The sequence below is a fragment of the Perognathus longimembris genome, chromosome 11, assembly GCF_023159225.1.
Source record: "Perognathus longimembris pacificus isolate PPM17 chromosome 11, ASM2315922v1, whole genome shotgun sequence".
Taxonomy (NCBI): domain Eukaryota; kingdom Metazoa; phylum Chordata; class Mammalia; order Rodentia; family Heteromyidae; genus Perognathus; species Perognathus longimembris.
Genome location: NC_063171.1, coordinates 21,454,629 through 21,473,107, shown reverse-complemented (window position 1 = coordinate 21,473,107; position 18,479 = coordinate 21,454,629). Strand labels below are relative to the sequence as shown.

The 18,479-nt window shown below is 51.7% G+C and overlaps 1 protein-coding gene across 7 annotated transcripts in view; it reads left to right on the top strand.

Annotated features, from left to right (window-relative positions):
- The window catches only part of Kiaa1614 (KIAA1614 ortholog), a 33,343-nt gene extending 15,136 nt beyond the window's left edge, over window positions 1-18,207 (top strand). For 2 of the 7 annotated variants that reach the window (XM_048357965.1, XM_048357963.1), the window contains exons 5-11: window positions 3,460-3,516; window positions 5,152-6,593; window positions 8,241-8,397; window positions 9,873-10,131; window positions 12,472-12,557; window positions 13,241-13,425; window positions 17,696-18,207. In XM_048357965.1, coding sequence (XP_048213922.1) covers window positions 3,460-3,516; window positions 5,152-6,593; window positions 8,241-8,397; window positions 9,873-10,131; window positions 12,472-12,557; window positions 13,241-13,425; window positions 17,696-17,889 — 2,380 coding nt within the window. In that variant the 3' untranslated portion in view covers window positions 17,890-18,207. Of the gene's footprint in view, window positions 1-3,459; window positions 3,517-5,151; window positions 6,594-8,240; window positions 8,429-8,647; window positions 8,967-9,872; window positions 10,132-10,985; window positions 11,424-12,429; window positions 12,558-13,240; window positions 13,426-17,695 lie in introns of those variants that run through there. The other 5 variants (XR_007212638.1, XM_048357964.1, XM_048357968.1 and 2 more) reach the window with 5 other exon arrangements.
- Window positions 18,208-18,479: the final 272 nt, after the last annotated feature.

Below are 18,479 nucleotides of genomic sequence, written 5' to 3'. Positions count from 1 at the left end.
TTAGCTGTATGCCTTCCAGAAGTCTTTGTGCTCCCCTTTTCCTTATCCACAGAATAGGGACTATGATAGTGCCCATTTTACAGAGCCATCATGATGTTTATATAATCTAATATATGAAAGGTACTTAGAACAGTACTCTGGACATTATGAGTGTGGTAGTACTGTCAGCTCTAGTTATGCAGCATTTCATTATCCATCTGTGGGGGAACATGAGAAATAGAGCAGCCAGAAGCATCCGGGAGCATCCAGAACAGAGACCGAGGTTCCAACTTGCATCAGGGTGTCTAGTGGAGCCCTGGCCAAAGGATGATGCCTACGAGAGGGACAGGCTTTGGAGGAGAGAAGCCCCAGAGCAGCCCCTGTAGGTACCCACCAGGTCATTGGAATCAGGGCTTCAGAGTGACATCAGAGATGGAGACTGAGTCTTACCCTAATTGTATGATGCTGGAGCCACAAGGCTGAGTCATCAGGGATGAAAGGACAGAGAACAGGTTCAAGAGCCTTCAGACCAGCACGTCACATGACTGCCCTTGAGAAGACACCCTGCCCTCATCACCTGCCCCCTCTGTATACACCTAGAGAGCCACTTATGAAAGAGTTCTCCAGCACACAGAGCTCTGGTCACACTCCTGGGCCTTGAGGTAAGGCTGCTGGACCATTTCAGATCTTTCCAGGCCTGAGCAGGTCCACCTTTGTAGCTAGCAAGGCCTGTGGCTCTTAGGCACAGTGAACAGGCTAGAGCTGCCTGTTGCCATCACTACGTGGCACAGGTAAAACTGGACTTAGTAAAACTGGACCATATGCTCTTTTATAGGGGATGCTGAGCTTTTTTTGGGGGGTACTAGGGTCTTGTGCATGGTGCATGTGCATAGACCAAGTGCTCTGTGATTCAAGCCAGGGCTCCAGCTTTATTTTCAATTGTTTTTTCTTTTCAGGAAGGATTTTGTGCTTTTGCCAGGGTTGGGCTCAGTCTGTGATTTTTATCCCTCTTTCTGCCAAGTGGCTGGGATTATAGGCATGTACCACCATTCCCTGCCCTGAGCCTACTCACTAAAGGCTAAGGACCTATATTTAACCCTTGATATGACTCCATTTAAACAGAGGTCTATGTTCGGTGTCACTGTAACCCTTAAGAGGAGGGGTTCAGGAGACCCTAAATCCTTTCTTTTGTTCTCTCTCTCTCTCTCTCTCTCTCTCTCTCTCTCTCTCTCTCTCTGGACAGAGTGAACTGGCTTGCAATGGCATGGCTTCCTTGAGGCGTGTGGACTGCTCTTCTTCACATATGCATGGCTAGAAGCCTTAGACTTCCAAGGAACTCTCATGTCCCCTCTCATGCTATGAGACTGACTGGGGATCCACACATAAAGATGATCTACAAAACAGACTTCCTTTGAATCAGTGTCCTCTCAGGCTTTCTCTCCCTCTCCTCTAAATCAGTCCAGCATCTCACCACTACTCTAGTCACTATGGCAAAATAGGTTCCTTTCTTCCTGGTTGTAGAAATGCTGTAAAAATGCAAGGTGACCCACTTTAACAGCTGCTGTGTCCAGAAAAGAATTACTATGACTTGGCAGCCCTGGTGAATCCTCAGAGAGTATAGCTGAGAAATTCACAGCAGATGGCTTGCTGCAGCTGCCTCTAAAGGTTATGCCCCATCAAATCACCCTGGAGAGCCAGGCAGAGTTAGTATGGTGATATCATGCAGGCCTTTCTGCTCAATGCAAGAGCCTCTACCCCATCTCCGATGCATCCTGCCTTCCAAAGAGCAGGTTATAGAGCTATGAGGGAAGCAGGCTCTGGAAGGCCCTCTTTATTCTCGGCCTTATTGGAAGCAGCTGAGCAAGCCTGAATACAAGTGGAAGTAGAGGTAGCTATGTTTTCTAGAAGTGAATCACAAATAAACATTAGGAACCCAGCAGCTCCAACAAGTGTGAGATCTTGCCATTTGGGGGATGAGCATGCTTAAATTGGTGCTCCTAATCACCACGGGGCAGCACCTATCTATGGTCAGAATAAGCCTGGGAGAGTGGCAGTAAGTGATATTGTTGTGTGTGCCTAGTGGCTGTGTGAGATTGCAGAGCTCATGCACATACAGCCTTGTCATGGAAAGAGAGGCTTTAGAAAGGAGGCTCCTGGTGAAGGCCACACAACTTCAGGGCTATAGAAAAGGCCCTAACTCAGAGAAGAATCTGTCCTCCAGGGGTGGCTCCTGGGGCCTCTGCCAGGCCTCTCTTGAGAAGTTCAGCAGCTCTGGGAGCCGTGGGCTGCTTAGCTGCCTCCTACACTCGGTCTCCAAAGTTCCCCCTCCCTGCTCCTTTCCACTCTTGCCAACACTGTTAGGAGGGGGGGGGGGGGACGACAGTGTTTTGGTCTGGGTTATTGGGTTGAAGACACCTTATATGCTTAGCTTCCCTTTACTTCTATTTTTAGGACAATATGTTATTTCTCCCTTTGGAGTACTTTCTGGGATGGCTCAATTCACCATCTTGCTAAGGGTACTGCTGCAGCCCATGGGACTAGATTCTGTTAGTGGACCACCTTGAAAACGGAGATTTATTTTTTCTTATTCTTATCACCTAGCCCTCCAGCTGGGCTTCTGAGTCATGTCCCATTGGGCTGGTGTTGGGTGATCCTGGCTGGCAACTGTCCCCTCTTCTGTGGGACACCTCCCACTTGTGTTGGGTGATCCTGGCTGGTGACAGGGACCTAAGCTTCTGCTTAACAGAGTATTTCTTCTTCCTAGGAGCATAGTGACTACTTCTGAGTGGCCCCTCAGCCCTAACATCTGAGTCTATGATGACAGATGCACGGTGCAGGTGTTCAGAGGAGGGAAGACCCGGTTGTAGGGCATTAGTTAGGGCATCCAGGGAAACATACACACAAAATCTATACATAATCAATAGGATATATAGAGTCCTATTTTAAGAAATTGGCTCACACACTTGTGGAGATGTGGCAAATCCAAACCCTGTAGGGTAAGTCAGGAGGCTCAAGAAAAAGTTCAAGTCCTAACACATCGGCTGACAGAATTCTATTCTGCTCAGTGGTGTCAGTCTTTGTTCTCTTTAAGGCCTTCAACTGATAGAATGAGGCTCAGCATATTATGAAGGGTAGTCTGCTATATTCAGACTCCACCCATTTAAATGTTAATCTTGTCTAAAAATAGCATCTGTGTAGAAACATCCTGAATAATGTTTGATAGTCTGTGTGGTGTTGATACATAACATTAACCATCACACGCAGCTAAGTTTTAATAAGTGGGCATCCAAGGCAGGCAGGTTATGAAGGAAGATTTCAAGAAATGATGACAGGAGGGTTACCATAAAGGGGATGGAGTCAGAAGCCTGGGGCCTTTGAGTGAGTGAGTGTTGGGTGAGGGAACACATAGCTGGAGAGGCATGTGGAGGGCCTGCATTATCACCTCAAAACCCATCACTGCAATCCTGTGCTCTCTTGCAGGGAGGAGGGGAAGTTGATGCCAGCTGGGTCCCAGGAGAACCCACAGACTGGAGGCAGGTAGATAAATGAGGGAAACAATGTGAATCCACACATTTCCTAGTAGAGTGGTGGGGAGCTTGCTGGAGAGAAAGGAGTAGAGAAGTATGGGCCTTGTTTAGGTGGCCTCTGACAGGACATGGTCTATAGCCTGGACCTACTTGTGTAGTGGCCTGAAACTCCTGCCTCCTGGCTCCAAGGCTCCTGGTGTGTGGTTTGTGAGTGGGAAGAGGCTTCTGGAGCTAAGGAGGACTTGTGTGCCCCTGAGCAAAAGCTAATGGTGGATGTGAAGTTCCCCAGCACAGCAATGCCCTTATAGCCAGAGGATGCGAATGTGTGAAGCAGGCTGTGTATGGGTAATGGTGGTGGTGGTGGAGGTTGGGCCAATTAAGACTCAGAGTTCAAAGCTGGACACAGTTGTACATGCCTATAATTTTAAAGCATTTAAGAGGAAAATCCAGAGGATTCCAAGTTTGAGGACAGCCTGTACAGTGAGATTATGTGTCCATATGATCACATATGGACACACACACACACACACACACACACACACACACACACACACACACACGCTTCAAGTCCAAGGGTGACTGCTGAATGTCCTTTAGTCTGAATTTCTGTCTAAGTAAGGTGATTAGGAGTCCTGGGTGGAAACTGTAGGTCAAGAATACTCAGAAACCCTGACTTCAAGGCTCACAAAGCCCCCTGTGAGCATTCAAATACCCTCCTCTTATGAGGGCTATCTAGCACCAACAGTTGTTACTTAGACACCAAGACCCATGTGTTTAAGCTCCTGATATAATCAGGGTGTAGTATTTGCCTATAAGCTGTGCACATCCTCCCATATCAGTTGAATCACTGCCAGATTGCTCAAACTGATACAACATAAATGCCATGTACTAGTTGCTGTATGGTGTTGTTTAGAGAAGAATGCCAAGACTGAAGCCTACGTGGTCAGTACAGATGCAATTTCTTTCTCAAATATTTTCACTTCTTAGTTGGTTGAATCCATAGATGTGTATCCGGGGAGAGGGCTGATGTGTCCAGAAATGTAAGATGTTCTGATCACTTTTCTCTAACACTCACACATCTCACACATGCCACACACACTACACACAATTCATGACACACAACACACATTATGTACTGCACATAACACACATACACACAGCACACACTGTACCCCATACATTGTATACACACATAATATATGCAATATAAACATACCCCATACACCACATATGGCACACATCAGACACCACACAACAATCTACACAATGAACAAACAGCACACATGAACATATCACACACATCACTTGCAGACACCACACACACAGCACAACACACACTCCTAACATGTAGGGTCTTTGGTGTCTTCCTTCTGGCCATAGCATAGTATTTTACCGTAGCATGCTGAGCCAGGTAGCACAGGGAAGCCCACACCATAGTTCATGTTTGTTTTGCTGAGCCTGGGAGTTGTGGTGGGCTTGTAAGCCACTGTGGTTTACCATGTGTCTCCCCAAGAGCCTGATTTGGGGTAACTGTGTGGCTGCCACACAGCACCCTGAGAGAGTGGATCCCAGGATGGGGAGGGCAGAGCAGGATGAGTCCCAGGAGAGGGCGCGCCTGCTTCACATCTTTCTGTCTCTTCTTCAGGGATGACCTGAGAAGCCCAGCCCAGGACCCCAGGGTGACCTGCAGCGATGGCCTCCAGAATGGGACTGTGAGTGACTCCTCCAGCGAGGCGTCCAGCGGTGGGCAGGGGCCCAGGCGGGGCAGCCCCGTATCGCATGTCCGATTCGAGGATGAGTCTGCCAACGAGGCCGAGGTCCGCTACCTGGAGCGGCTACAGCAGCGCCAGCGGCGGGCGCTGAGCACCGTGCTGCAGAAGGTGGGCCAGGGACCCCTGCGCTCCAAGCCTGACCTCGCCCACTATGTTCGCCGGGACTTGGATGTCACTCACCACCCAGGGCCACCACCTGTGTGGGACAGTGACAGGAAGTGTCCAGCCTGTGGCAGCTGTCTTCAAGAGGGTCACTCGGCTGAGGCGAAGGCAGCCTCCAACTTGAGGAGACCCCAGGGGGTCCAGGTTGCTGAGGGGGTGCAGGGAATGCTGCCAGAGCCCCCAAATTCCCATGGCTTGAGCTCCCCATTCTCATTCATCCCTGCCCAGCCAGGGATCCACACAGAATGGATCCGGGAAACACACATTGGGGACACTGCCACCTGCCCTGAGGAGGGAGACTGTGCCCTGGACAGCAAAGAGGTGGGGACCTCTCAGCTCAGCAGGACAGGTGGGCTGAGCCAAAGTAATAGTCCCAGGCAGCAAAGTCACAGGTGGCCCAGGAAGGTGAAGATGGAGCTGCCCTGGGACCTTCAGGCCCAACCTCACCTGCCTGAGATTGATGATGTAGAGAAGGGAGATGAGGTGGAAGGAGAGAGAGGTCACACTCTGAAGGGGACTGAGTTTCTGAGAGAAGATGCTGTTTCTAAGCCCCCTGTTCTGAAACCTCAGAAGGCTTCCCTGGGGTCTGAGAGACCTAAACCACAGCTTGGAAATCACCGAACAAACCCTGTGGACCAGACTCCATGCAAGACAGCCTGTGCCACAAGAACACTTTCCATGAACCTTGGGCCCTCAGGGCCGGGCAGACCAGACCAAGGTACAGAAAGTCACAAGTCTCTGGAAATTGTCTCTGCTTCTTCCCTGTCACAGAGCCACACACAGTCCTCTGCCCCGCTGCCAGCCCAGCAGCTAACTGCTTTCCTCTCTCCTGAAGGCTGGATGCCAACCCCTCCCCCTCCAAGGAAAACCACCTGCCCTGTGTCTCACAGGAAGTCAGCCCTGGCTGGACCCCGCAGGCCAAGGGGCCAAGCACAGCCTGTGGATCTCACCCTGTCTCAGTCTCCTCCAGGAACTGTGGTTCTCAGTCTGACTCAGGCTCAGGCCTGCAGACCTCAGGTCAAGCACCCACGACTGGACCCATCTACCAACAACCACCTTCCTCAGCCCCAGAAAACAGCTGTCCATAAAAGCAGGGCAGAGAGGAGCCCCTGCAGCCAGGATCCCCAGCTGCCCCTGGAGAGCAGTGTTAATGGTAACGATTACCACTGGCCCTCACCCACGGCCACACACCATTCCCAGCAGCCCCTAGGAGCCCTCAGAGCATTGACAGCTGTCAGGGAGCCAGTGGAGGCAGTCTGGATATATGATTCAGACTCAGCCAGCCAGATTAACTGATTCCCCCCTGGAGCAGGTAGGGCTATAGTAGGGAAGGCCAGGTGATGCCCTCCTACTGAAGTATATAGGCAAATGCCAACTTTAATGGCTGCTGGAAGACTGGCTTTATGGGGATTTGACTCCTATAAATTAGGAGATGCAGCAACTCCAGGATCTACTATAAATGCTCAGTCATCACATAGCTAGGGCCTTTCCCCTCCAACATCTTCAGTTTGTGCCATGCACTTATGCTTTCAGTATTGATTGAGAGCCTTGTTTCCGGTTCTGTGGGCAATGGCATAAGTGAATTACTTTAGTAGCAACCTTGCCCTTGAGACTTTCTGGTAGCTAAACAGACCTGCTGCCTAGAAAGCACAGAGGCAGAACTTCTAAAGAAAGGAGCTGCTCTATGGTCTGAGCCCTCCCAGAATTCCCTCCTTGCTGGCTGCTGGAAGGTTCCAGCAAACAAAGCTGCTGATGGGGTAGAATATTTCTAAGCTCTTTATGCTTGGAAAGGATCCTCATGTTATGGGCAGACTCTAGGGACTGGCAGATCCAGACTTTGCTTTCCACTGCTGTATCTCAGGTGACCTCCGGGACAGACACAGCTGCCCCACCCCACACATTCTTGCTTAGTGGGCCTTGGTTCTTGCTTCTTGGGAACTGTGGAGGGGGAGAAGATAGAGAAATGATAGCTCATAAATGGCTTGGGAAGGATGTGGATGTCCCCTCTCCCCCCCACACACACACACACACACACACACACACACACACACACACACACACACACACAGTGTATGGTCACATAAGCCTTGAAGAGACTTCAGTGGTGGTCTCTTCCTGTTCCAACCTCAGCTAGGATTCCTAAATGGGATTGGAAGCTGGCTTGCCCTTAAGCACTTCCTGCACGGCTTCTATTCTGACACCAGGTGATAATGGGCAGTTGAGGCCTGGGACAGAGCATAGGTAAGATTTCTCTCCTTAGCTGAGAGGCTGGGGGTGAGTCACCAACTCCCTCTGTGAGTGAGGACCATCTTAGCACCTGTCCCACAGGAATGTAGTTGGCCATCTCTGCAGGGGTTTAACTCATCGTCTAGCATACACAAGTGTTCCCAAAGTCGTGGTTGTTGTTAAAGCTCTGAAGAATCAACATTGGCTTCCTTTCCCAGGCTCACCAAATTTTCTTCTGTTCCCAATTGTCCCTTAATCCTAGTGGGCACGGGTTATTACGAGCAATACCAGCAGCTTATTGATCCACTGTGTCGTGCTGGGTGATAGGGTTCCTGCAGTCCAGAAGAGCTGATCAGTTGTTGGTTTTCAGTGCAGAGAGCAGGACACTCAGGGATAGGCCCTTAGCCTTGATCATCTGAGGCTACCCACCATCATCCACTGCTTCTTGGGGCTGCCACCTTCTCCAAATTTCCCTGCTCTCCTGCTTCTGAATCTGAGAATGTCCCTTTCCCCCACCATGGCCTGTGCAGATGGTCAGTCTGACACAGGAGGGATGCTGTGGCTGTTGCAGGAGGACTCCAGGGTGCTCCAGGCTCAGATGTTGCCACCATCAACTCCACAGGCATCACCCTCTCCCTCTCCCTGGCCCCAGAGGAGCCTGCGTCCAGTCAGGAACTGGAAGGAGTTCTGCAGAGGTTGGAGCCTAGCTCTGGAGGACATGTGCCACCTGGGTAAGTGACAGAAGAGCCCAAACCACAGTGGACTGTTCTGGGTGGGGAAAGACCCCCCTAGATCCCTCTTCTAAAGGCTATTAGACAATGTCTAGGTACTCCAACACCCCTTTCCTAGTTCTTTGTATCTGATGTGACTAGTTACTCAGTCACTGAAGCCTCAGCCACTGGTCTCAGAACCCAAGGTGCTCCAGGGAGATTTCCTAATGGGAGGACCTGCTCCTGATTCTGGGCTTGGAAATGTACAACAGTCATAAAGAAGACTGTTTCCCTTCTGCTTCATTCCCCAGGGGACATGTGGGGGTGGGGGGAACCTGAGACTTTGCCCTGATGACCTCCTTCAGCTGACCTCAGCCACAGAGAGCCCAGTGCTCTGGCCAGGGCCTTCTCGCTCCTGCCATATAACACGCCCAGTGACCAGATGTTGCCCACGGCCTCCTGTGCCACCAGCTAGCTTCTCTCCAGCCTTGTGTGCTCACCACAACTCCAGGTTCATCTGGCCAGTGCAGACTGGACATCTCCCGTGGGTATCAACAACACAAGCTCTAGAGTGCTTCTCCCATGTCTCCTCCCTACACCATGGTCCTCATGGTACTCGGGCCCCAGACCTGCTCCCTCTACTCTCCACTGGCAAGTCCTCTCCTGCCTCTGCTCTCATCCATTGCCACCACCCCCCATCTTCACTCCCCTGTTGCCCCTGCCTTCACTCATTTCCCCATTCATTTCTTCATTCCTTCCCCATTCAATAGTGAATGGTGTCACCTTAAGTAAGCAATGGCATTCTCCTGCATACAGCCCTGCAATGAGTTTTCTACTCCAAGTAGAATTTAAAGCCCTTATACTGTGGCTGCCTGCATTCCATGTAATCTGCCCACCTCTACCTGCCTGTCTTGTCTCATCTTGTGCCTCTGTCCCTCTTCCTTCCATGTACAAGGCCCTGTGGCCTGGCCCAGCCTGCTCTGGCCAAGGCACCACAGGCTGCTCCCTGCATCTGCAGGTCTTAACTGCAGGCTTCCCAGCCTGGATCCTGCTTGTCACTAGGCCCTTAGCTAAAAGATTGCCTTCCTTGGTCATTATGTACAACAAATGCCTGGTCAGTCTCTGCTTCACCTCACCTGCCAGTCACGGATGCTTTTCCTCCTCTGTGTACTGGTGTGTTGTTAAGTTCCCGAGGATAATAACCTTATTTGTCCTTGATACCACATACCTAGGCCTGGCATACAACAGGCTCTTGAAAAATACTGGATGAATGAGTGAGTGAATGAGTGAGTGACCTCCTGGCTGTGTATTTGGAAGGGACTTGCTGAGCTATTCTCCCTAGAAGAGAGCACCTGGCAGAGTCCACATCCCCAGCCTGCTTGCAGATCCTCCCAGGAGGCATTGGCACGGGCTCGTCTGAGGCCCAATGGATGCAGTCTTCTCTTACCTCCCTCCTGGCAGTCTCCAGCCACCTCATAACCACCCTTGTGTTACAGAACACCACCAGGGGCCAGAGCAGAGTCCAGACCACCCTCAGCTGTTCCTTCTGATGGGAAAAAGAAAAGGAGCAACAGCATTGTCTCTGCCCTGGGGCTGAAAAAACTTTTCTCAGCCTTGGGCCACACTTCCCAGCCCAAGATTGGCAGAGCTCGGAGCCACAGTATGGAGCAGCTGCAGCCCATGGCGCCGGGCCCAGTGTCACATACCAGCACCCCTAAAGTGAAGAGGGTCCCATCATTACAATCCTTGCATCTGGTGAGTCCTCAGGGCCCCAGGCTAGGGGTGGTGATGCCAGCAATTGTGTAGCCCATGGGAGAAAGGGTGAAAAGAGAGGCAGTGCTGATCAGAGTTGACCCATGAGACAGGCTCCCTGGATCCAGGACCAGGAGGAAGTTCCCCTCAGTTCTGTTCTTAGGCCTGGGCTCATCCTCCCTCCCCTCCTCCAACTTTGCTACCTCAGCCAAGTCCCTGGAGAATGCTTCCTCTCTATCGCCATAGTGCCGCTCTCAGTCCAGGAACAAGTCACTTTATACCTAGATTACTTCAGTGACTGTTGACAGGCTTCCTTGCCACCACATTCTTTCTGATCTGTAAATCTGGCTGAATCCATGCTAGATGCCAGTCCTTAGTCATTTAGCACACTCAGAATCAAGTTGAGACTGGTATTGCCAGAGTTCTAGGATCTATCTGCTTTCATCTCTCATCACTCTGTTACTCTCAACCTTGGTTATGGTAGACTTCCCTGCAGTTATACAATCAGTTATCACTACCCAAGTGGATCTTGCCCTGAATGGGTCTCCCACCACTCTACCCTCTGACCTCTATCATGGCCCCTCTCTACTGTAATACTATCTCACCCTGTGCTTCCCTCCTTTGTGGAGCCTGTCACAACATTTTAATTGACTTCATCTCTCTCCCCTCACTGGAGTGAGATTGTTATACTTGTAACACCTATTACAGTAGCTACATTTAGTACAGTGAGCACTCAGTACACACTGAATGAATGAGTAGGTGAATGCTAGAAGCTAAAGTTCTTCCCCCACTGTGCCAGGGCTAGCAAGCCAACCAACCAACTCAACTAGGCCTCTGGAAACCCTGTTCGGTTTCAGCAGTTTCCAAGTCCTGTGTCTCTTCTGATATTGGCCCCTGCCCTGGGAAGAATAAGGCAGGTGACTGTGGCCTGGGGTATAGTAGCTTTTCATTTCTCAGGATGCAGAGGGAATAAAACGCAGTGAAAGTCAGTGCTTGCCTTTACAAAGGATAGCACCTACAATATGGTTGGTGCTCAATAAATACCTGGCAGCCAATGAGTGGAAGGTGAAGAAGCAGATGCAGATGGCAAGCTAGGGAAAAAGGCAGCATGCTGACCTTGAGATCCAGTCTTCTCATGGACTTAGGTTTGTCTATTGTCTGAGCAGTGGCACCTTGACTTATTGCCATTAGAGCTTCAGATGCATTTATTCACCATAAACATATTGAGGAAAGTGACACTGTCCATGTCATACAGAGGCTTATTGGCAGTTTAAGCTAAGTAAACAGACAGAAAGCCACCACCCAAGAGAGGCTAAGAGTGAGGAGTTGGTGCTTTGTGCTTGTAATCCTAGCTGCATGGAAGCTGAGATATGGAGAATTTCGGTTCTAGGCCAGTGTGGGCAGAAAAGTCGGAAATTCTGTCTCCAGTAGAAAGGTAGCTGTCGGGATCTGATGGATCCCCTTCTCCCCAATTTCCCAGGGAGAATGTGTCGGGCCTCTGAGGACCCTTTCCCCTTCATCTCCCAGGGAAATGCCTGAGCCATTACCAGACTGCTCTAAGCTGGAGTGGGATGCCGAAATCCCCTTCCCTGCCAGCCCCTACTGACGCAGGAAGAAGACTTCAGGGAAATGCCGCAATGGTGGAATGCGTCTCAAAATCTTTAATAGGGAAAGGGACTTATATAGAGGTAATGGCGGGAAAGAAAGGGGGCTGGCCAAAGGGCCAGTCATAGGCTAAAGACCATGTCCATCAGGTGATGTCATGAAACTTCCTTTGTGGGCGGGACAACCCCATCATGGTGGCATGCACGTGTTCGCTCCCCAGGGGCGGGGGGCTTCTTTTCCGGTTGAGGCCGGAAGGTGGGAGGGGCTCCCTCCCACATTGTCCCAGGGCTGGGGGAAGGGCAGCGTTTCACTCTTGGCGCCCTTCCCCCACCAAGGCCAAAACAGAGTCCCCAACAGGTAGCAGACACCATGGTATGCCTATGATCCCAGCAACAACAGGAAGCCTACTCAGGCCAGAAGAGAGAGACACTATACTAAAAATAAATAGTAAAAAATGGAGTTGAAAGTGTATCTTAGCAGTAGACCCCCAGCCTAGGTAGTGTGAGACCCCCAGTGCCTGATATTTTGGATAACCTCTGTAGTCTTATCTTGTGGAGTTAGTCCTGCCAAGCACTCAGATTTGGTGACCAGAGCTTGCACTTTTGATCTCTTAGAGGGCTCTCAGGTTCATGGTCTTCAGTCAACCCCTTCCCAATGGGGCTTTTCTCCCCTGCAATACTGAACTGTGGCCACCAGGTGTCACCCTCACACAAACATCATAAAACGCCCTCTTTTCAGAACTTCCATTCTCTGCTGAGCAGCAAGGGAGACCGGTCCAGTGTCTACCTGGTAGAGGAGTCAGGGGACCCCAACACACCTGTCAGGTAAGTGTGGGCACAAATAGCATGAAGGCGAAACTCAGAATAGCAGTAGCGCTATAACTCCAACCATAGCATCTGGCCCTAAACAGGTCCCTTTAAGAGTGAGGCCACCTGGGCCGCTCCTTCAATAAATCCCATGTATGGATACACAAGATGGCACAGGAGCTGCCCTTGCCTGTGTGGTGAGCATTGAGAAGGTGTGAGGTTGCCAGAGAGGGAAGAGCTAGCAGGTTTGCTGTGCTCTCCTTTTGATGGCTGATACATCTTGAAATCAACATTAAGACCCCCACCCCCACCCCCAAGGATCCCCTTGACCTGTCAGCTCTTTTCAGAGCCCCTCTTAGTTGCTCTTATCCAGCGCTCCATGGATCAACTTCAGAACAGCCATTCCTTGGAAATGTTATAAGACATTAGAGTTTCCCTCAGATCTTACTAAAAAGTAAAATAAAATTGAAGAACTACTGCTCTTGGTGGGGGGGAGTGCTCTGGTCCTGTAGCAGAGTGGAGAAGCCTTAAGCAAATGCACCCCTCTGCACCCCAGGGTGTTGTTTTTGCTGGCTGTCAGAACCCCAACTCTGGCACCAGACTCTTAAGTCTGAGGCATCATTGTCTTAAAGCCAGGAAAAGGCTAGATCTGATGCCCAATCCTGTGTCCTCAATATGTCTCTCTCTGGTTTCCTCCACAGGTCAGCCAAGGGCCCTCCCCGGAGAACCCTCAGCGTGGAGGATGTGGGCGCCCCCAGCCTGGCTCGCACAGTGGGCCGGGTGGCAGAGGTGTTCCCAGATGGCACGAACCAGTTGCAGTTGCAGCGCCCCCGTGAGGGCACTTTTGGCTTCTGCGTGGCTTATGGGAACGGGCATGGAGACTCAGGTATGCCCTCCCCTTCCTCAGCAAAGCCCAGCAGAGCCTCTGGAACATGCTTAGTTTGTTCTGATCTCTGGCTGAGCTATGGGCCAGCCTCTCAGTTGCAGCACTAGCCTTCTCCCCTCACCCATCTCCCAACTCCCAGGGAGCAGGCTTTTCCCCAGGTATCAAGACACAGAAGCCCATACCTGCAGCAGCCAGACTTTGCCCCAGGCCACTGCAGCTGTGGGAGGCGAGGGCGGGTGGAGAGGCAGAGTTGGCAGGTTGGACTCCAGTGCTCTCCTGCTGACGGATGACATCTTGAAATCAGAATCTGGGAAGGCCACCTTTTCTGAGGGAAGCAGAGAGAAATTGTCTGTGCTTGCCTCTTGGCTTTCCCTTTGATGTGGTCCATGTGTTGCAAAGGTTCCTTCCTCCAGCTTCTCTGTCTGGGCATGTCGAGTGTGCCTGCCTGTCTGTGTGACCTGGCCACAGCCCTGCTTCCTCCCTCAGTCAGCTCAGGGAGTTATGTTCACATGGCTCCCTGCTCGGGGTTTGGCAGTGGTAGGGAAGAGGAGTTAGCTCTTCTCCTTATTCTATACCTTAGCCAGTTCTCATTCCTGCCCTGTCTGGACACTCTCACTTTCCTGGCTTTTACTCAGGGTTGTGGCCAAGAATGCAACCGAAGACAAGAAACCCCACCCATTGTCAGGATGAGTAGGGAAGGAAGGCAGGTTTGGGGTTTGCTGGGGTGGTAGCAGGAGAAAAGACACAGAAGGACTCCTCTGGAGCCTGTGCAACCAGACCTAGGGGCTGAGTCCTATGATTTTCTCTACTAGGCCAAAGTTGTTTAGCTTAGAATTAGTCCTGCTTGGTGTCAGGTCTGCAGACCACAGCAGGAATTGGCAAGTCTGTCCAATCACTCATTGTCTCTGCAAATACATATACTGAGCACCCACTGCATGTTGTAGATATTGAGGGTTACTGCAGCATATAGAGCAGAACATACATCCAGCAACGGTGCCTAAGCTATCTCTACAACACATTTGCCTTATGTATTATACAACACATATATGAAAGAGTGTAAACAATACAAAAATTGAATATAAATAAAGCAGGTATGGCAAATGGTAGAAACAGTATTTTTCAAGGTGACGCTTGAGCAGAGATGGAGATGGAAGGAGGAAGGGAGGAGTCATGGGAGATGGGGAGAGTGGTTCCGGTAGAGGGAACAGCAAGTGCAAAGGCCCTGAGAGAGATGGGCTTGTTCTGCTGGAGGAAGTGCATAGAGGTCAGGCCGGGAGTGGAGCTCAGGCCGGGAGTGGAGCTCAGAAAGGCAGCACTCTGTGCTCTCCTTGGGGACTGTGACCTTCTCAGAGCCATGGGGGCCACGGGAGGGCTCAACAGCAGGGCCGTGGCATTCTCTTGTTTACAGTGGAACAGGGATGTGGGCTGCTGTATAGATTATACACAATGGGACAAAGATGGCATCAAGGACTGGTTCTAAGGTGACTGCCAAATCCAGGAGAGCTGATGGTGGTCTGGACGGGGTGGCTGAGGAGGTGGGGAGGGGGGTACATTCTGGCTCTTCTCCACATGGTTTTGATTGAGCTTGCAGATGGGCTGGAAATGAGTGAGAGAGGAAGGTAGGGTCTCCCTGGCCTGGGGCTGGGGAGGGCTACATGTCAGTCTGTGCAGGGAGACGGCACTGGGAATGTTGTCCAGTGCTCCCCAGGGAGTCAGCCACTGCCTCCTCCTTTAGCCTTCTCGAAGGCCAAGGCAGCCTGGCCCTCTGGAGTCAGAGAGAGATGGCAGGTGTGTGTCCCAGCGCCTCTGAGGCAAGGTGCAGAGGAAGGAGAAGGTGTACTTGAGGAACAGAACTCCAGGCAGGGACCAGTGTGATCTGCATTCATCTGGCATGATGCCAAACACAATGTGGCATTGCCCCATGTCCCCTAACACCCCTCGATATTCCCTTTGTATGTAGTGGGCCCCTTCCCCACACCTGTCACGGACTCTGATATGTGGCATTTGTAATGACCAAGGGCTTCTTGGGTTCTGTCCTCATCTTCCTCCCTGGCCACTTCTCACTGGGTTGGCCCTGCCCAGGTGGCACTCCCAATATCATACAGGGTCCCCCACATGGAGCGGCATTGCTACTGTCCCTCACACGCTGTCCTCCCGCAGCCAAGCTCATGTCTCCTGGCTCTGCTGAAATGTTGGACTGTGTAGGCCATCACATCCAAGTGAGTCTGAGCAAACTATGAGAACAGCAGGCTTTGCCTTTTAGTTTACTACAACACAGAGAAGGTGCATCCTTCCTGAAGGCCATCTCCAGCACACAATCAGTGCATACAAGAGCACTCTTGCTGTCACATTCCTGCCATGACTTTCGGCTGAAAAACCCACCCAGGTCTCCTCAGAATGGCCCCAGTGACGTCAGTGTCTGGTCTGGCTGGCTGCATTCTTTGAGATTTCATCATTATTCCCACCTTCCTTTCTTGCTCCCTTCCCTTTCCCCCCCATACCACCAGCACAGACTGGCAGCTGACACATGAGAGGGAGGAGGAAAGGACAGGGCAAGGCCTGCACAAGAGCCCTGTGCAGCCAGGGTGAAAGGCAGGCTTGGTCAGGGGGTGACTAAGACTTGCTCAATGGGCTTGGCTTGGCCAAGAAACAAAGGAAGGGAGGTCCACACCTCAGACCAGAGCAGGAAATGCCTACACAGCCCAGATTTGCCCAATGGGCACAAAGCTTCAGATGCCTCAGTGAAGGGGGCTCATATTCCACTTCACTTGCAGACCCCAAGTTCCAAGAAGCCTGCTTTCTGTCAGGACCAGGGCTGAGCTGAACTGGGCTCTGGGGGCAGGCGAACAAGGATAAACTGCCCTATCCAAGGCCCAGGAGTGCTTTCAGGCCAGAGAGGTGGAGTCCCCAGAGAAGAGCCTTTTGGGTCCTTGCTAAGCACGGGGGGGGGGGGGGGGGGGGGAGGGGGGAGTGCTGTGGGGGAAGCTGCTTCAGCTCTCTCAGCCAGAGAACCTGGAAGGTAGTGAGGTGTTGCACCAAGCTGTCCCTGGGATCTCCCAGTAATGTGGCCACAGGAAGGTTGGCCACACACACCTTTCTCTACAGCCCTGTAGCAGGTGCCTTCCACTTCCAGACCCTGGTGCTCATTCAGCAGGGGGCATGGCAACGTGGCAGCAGGGCTCCCGCTGGCCCTGGACGAGCCTGTGCCAGGAGGAGCGGCTGGCAGGCAGCAGCCAGCAGTGACCTGGGGAAGCCAGCCCAGTACCCCACAGACAAGGGCTCCCTGGGAGCCTGACACTGAGAAACAGACTTGCTCAGCACTTTCTCCACCTGGGGTGGGGAGGTGGAGTGAAAGAACATTAGCCACCTTCACATAGGCGGGCAGAATTTTTATTTTTCCTTGGCTTTAGTGTAGATGCTTCCAAATCCCAAGTAAGGACCTACATATGGGAAGAAGGTTAGGGTGAGGGCCAGTTCTGCACAATTCTGTGAGGTAAACTACATGACTTCAGCCACTTCCCTCTACTCCAAAGACACAGACCCCAGCCCACCCTCTTCCTCCTCCTCTAGTTTGTCGTGGGGCTTGAACCCTGGGCCTGGGCGCTGCCTCTGAACTCTTCAGCTCAAGGCTAATGCTCTACCACTTAAGCACAGCGCCCCTTCCAGTTTTCTAGTGGTTAATTTGAGAGTCTCATAGACTTTCCTGCCTAGGCTGGCTTTGAACTATGATCCTCAGATCTCAGCCTCCTGAGTAGCTAGGATTACCAGTGTGATCTACCAGCACCCAGCCCTTTTTCTTCATTTTTAAACATGGTTTTTCAGTCAGGTGCTATTGGTTCGTGTATGTAATCCAAGCTACTCAGACTGAGATGTGTGGGTCCCAGTTCAGAGCTAGGCCAAGCAGGAAAACCTGTGAGACTCTTATCTCCAACTAACCACCAAAAGGACAGAAGAAAAGCAGTAGCTCCAGTGATAGAGTGCTAGCCTAGAGCCAAAATGCTAAGGGACAGTGTCCGGGCTCCAAGTTCAAGCCCTAGCACCAACACACACACACATTTTTTTCTTTCTGTAGTACAATAAAAGCTCATCTCAGGAGGAGGTAAGATTGGAGACATGCTACCTCTCCAAGGCCAGCTGTGGCATGTGATTGTGCCCTAAGTGCACTCTCCTCCCCCCTTCCCCTCGCACTGCCCCCCTCCCCAGCCCTGGCTCCCAGCTGCAAAGCTGGCGGCTCTGCTGCGGGTCTCACTCCCATTCCCCTCTTTCCCAGGGCTCTACGTGCAGGAGATGGCTGACCTGGACACTGCCAAGCTGTACTCCGGACTGCTCGGGGTGGGGGACGAGATCCTGGAGGTGAATGGGGCCAAGGTGGCCGGGCTGGGTCTGGCTCACATTAAGGAGCTCCTGGCCCACTCAGAGAGCTTGTCAATCCGCGTCCTTAGACACAGGCCTGGCCCTCGGTGACCCAGGGGTGGCCTCCCCTCACTGTTACCCCTGCCCCTGCCCCCAGGGTGGGAGGTTGCCTGGGGAACACCCTGCGCACTGCTGCTTTGTGGGCCAGAAACGCAGAGCCTGGCATCCAGGCTCTAAGGCTGTTGACAGCGTTGTTGATTGATCACCAGAGAGCATTAATTTATGCAGAACAGGGGAAAGGGGAGAAAACAACTCTGCTCCTCAGATGACCCAGGTTGTGACATTGAGTTACCTCTTTCTCGCTGGAGGAAGGGTCCAGCAGGTCCTTTGGCTGATCCTCACCTGTATGTCCTCCCCCCTACTTTAAAAAGGCCCTGGGCCTCCAGCACTCCAGAACCCGAGCCATGGCTCTCCTCCCTCCCACACACCTCCTTGACACCTTTTTTCAGATGGGGCATTGTGTCCTCAGCCCTTAGTCACAGGAAGCACACATCAGGATGTGTGGCCCGACTAGAGTTTTGTGCTCCTTCCGGCAGTGAGAACGTCTAAGAGACCTGATGTGGTGGCCAGAATTTTAAGAATTTCTAGGAAATTTTTGTGCTGTGTAAAGATGTGGGGGTAGGGGAGAAACTCTAGCTGGT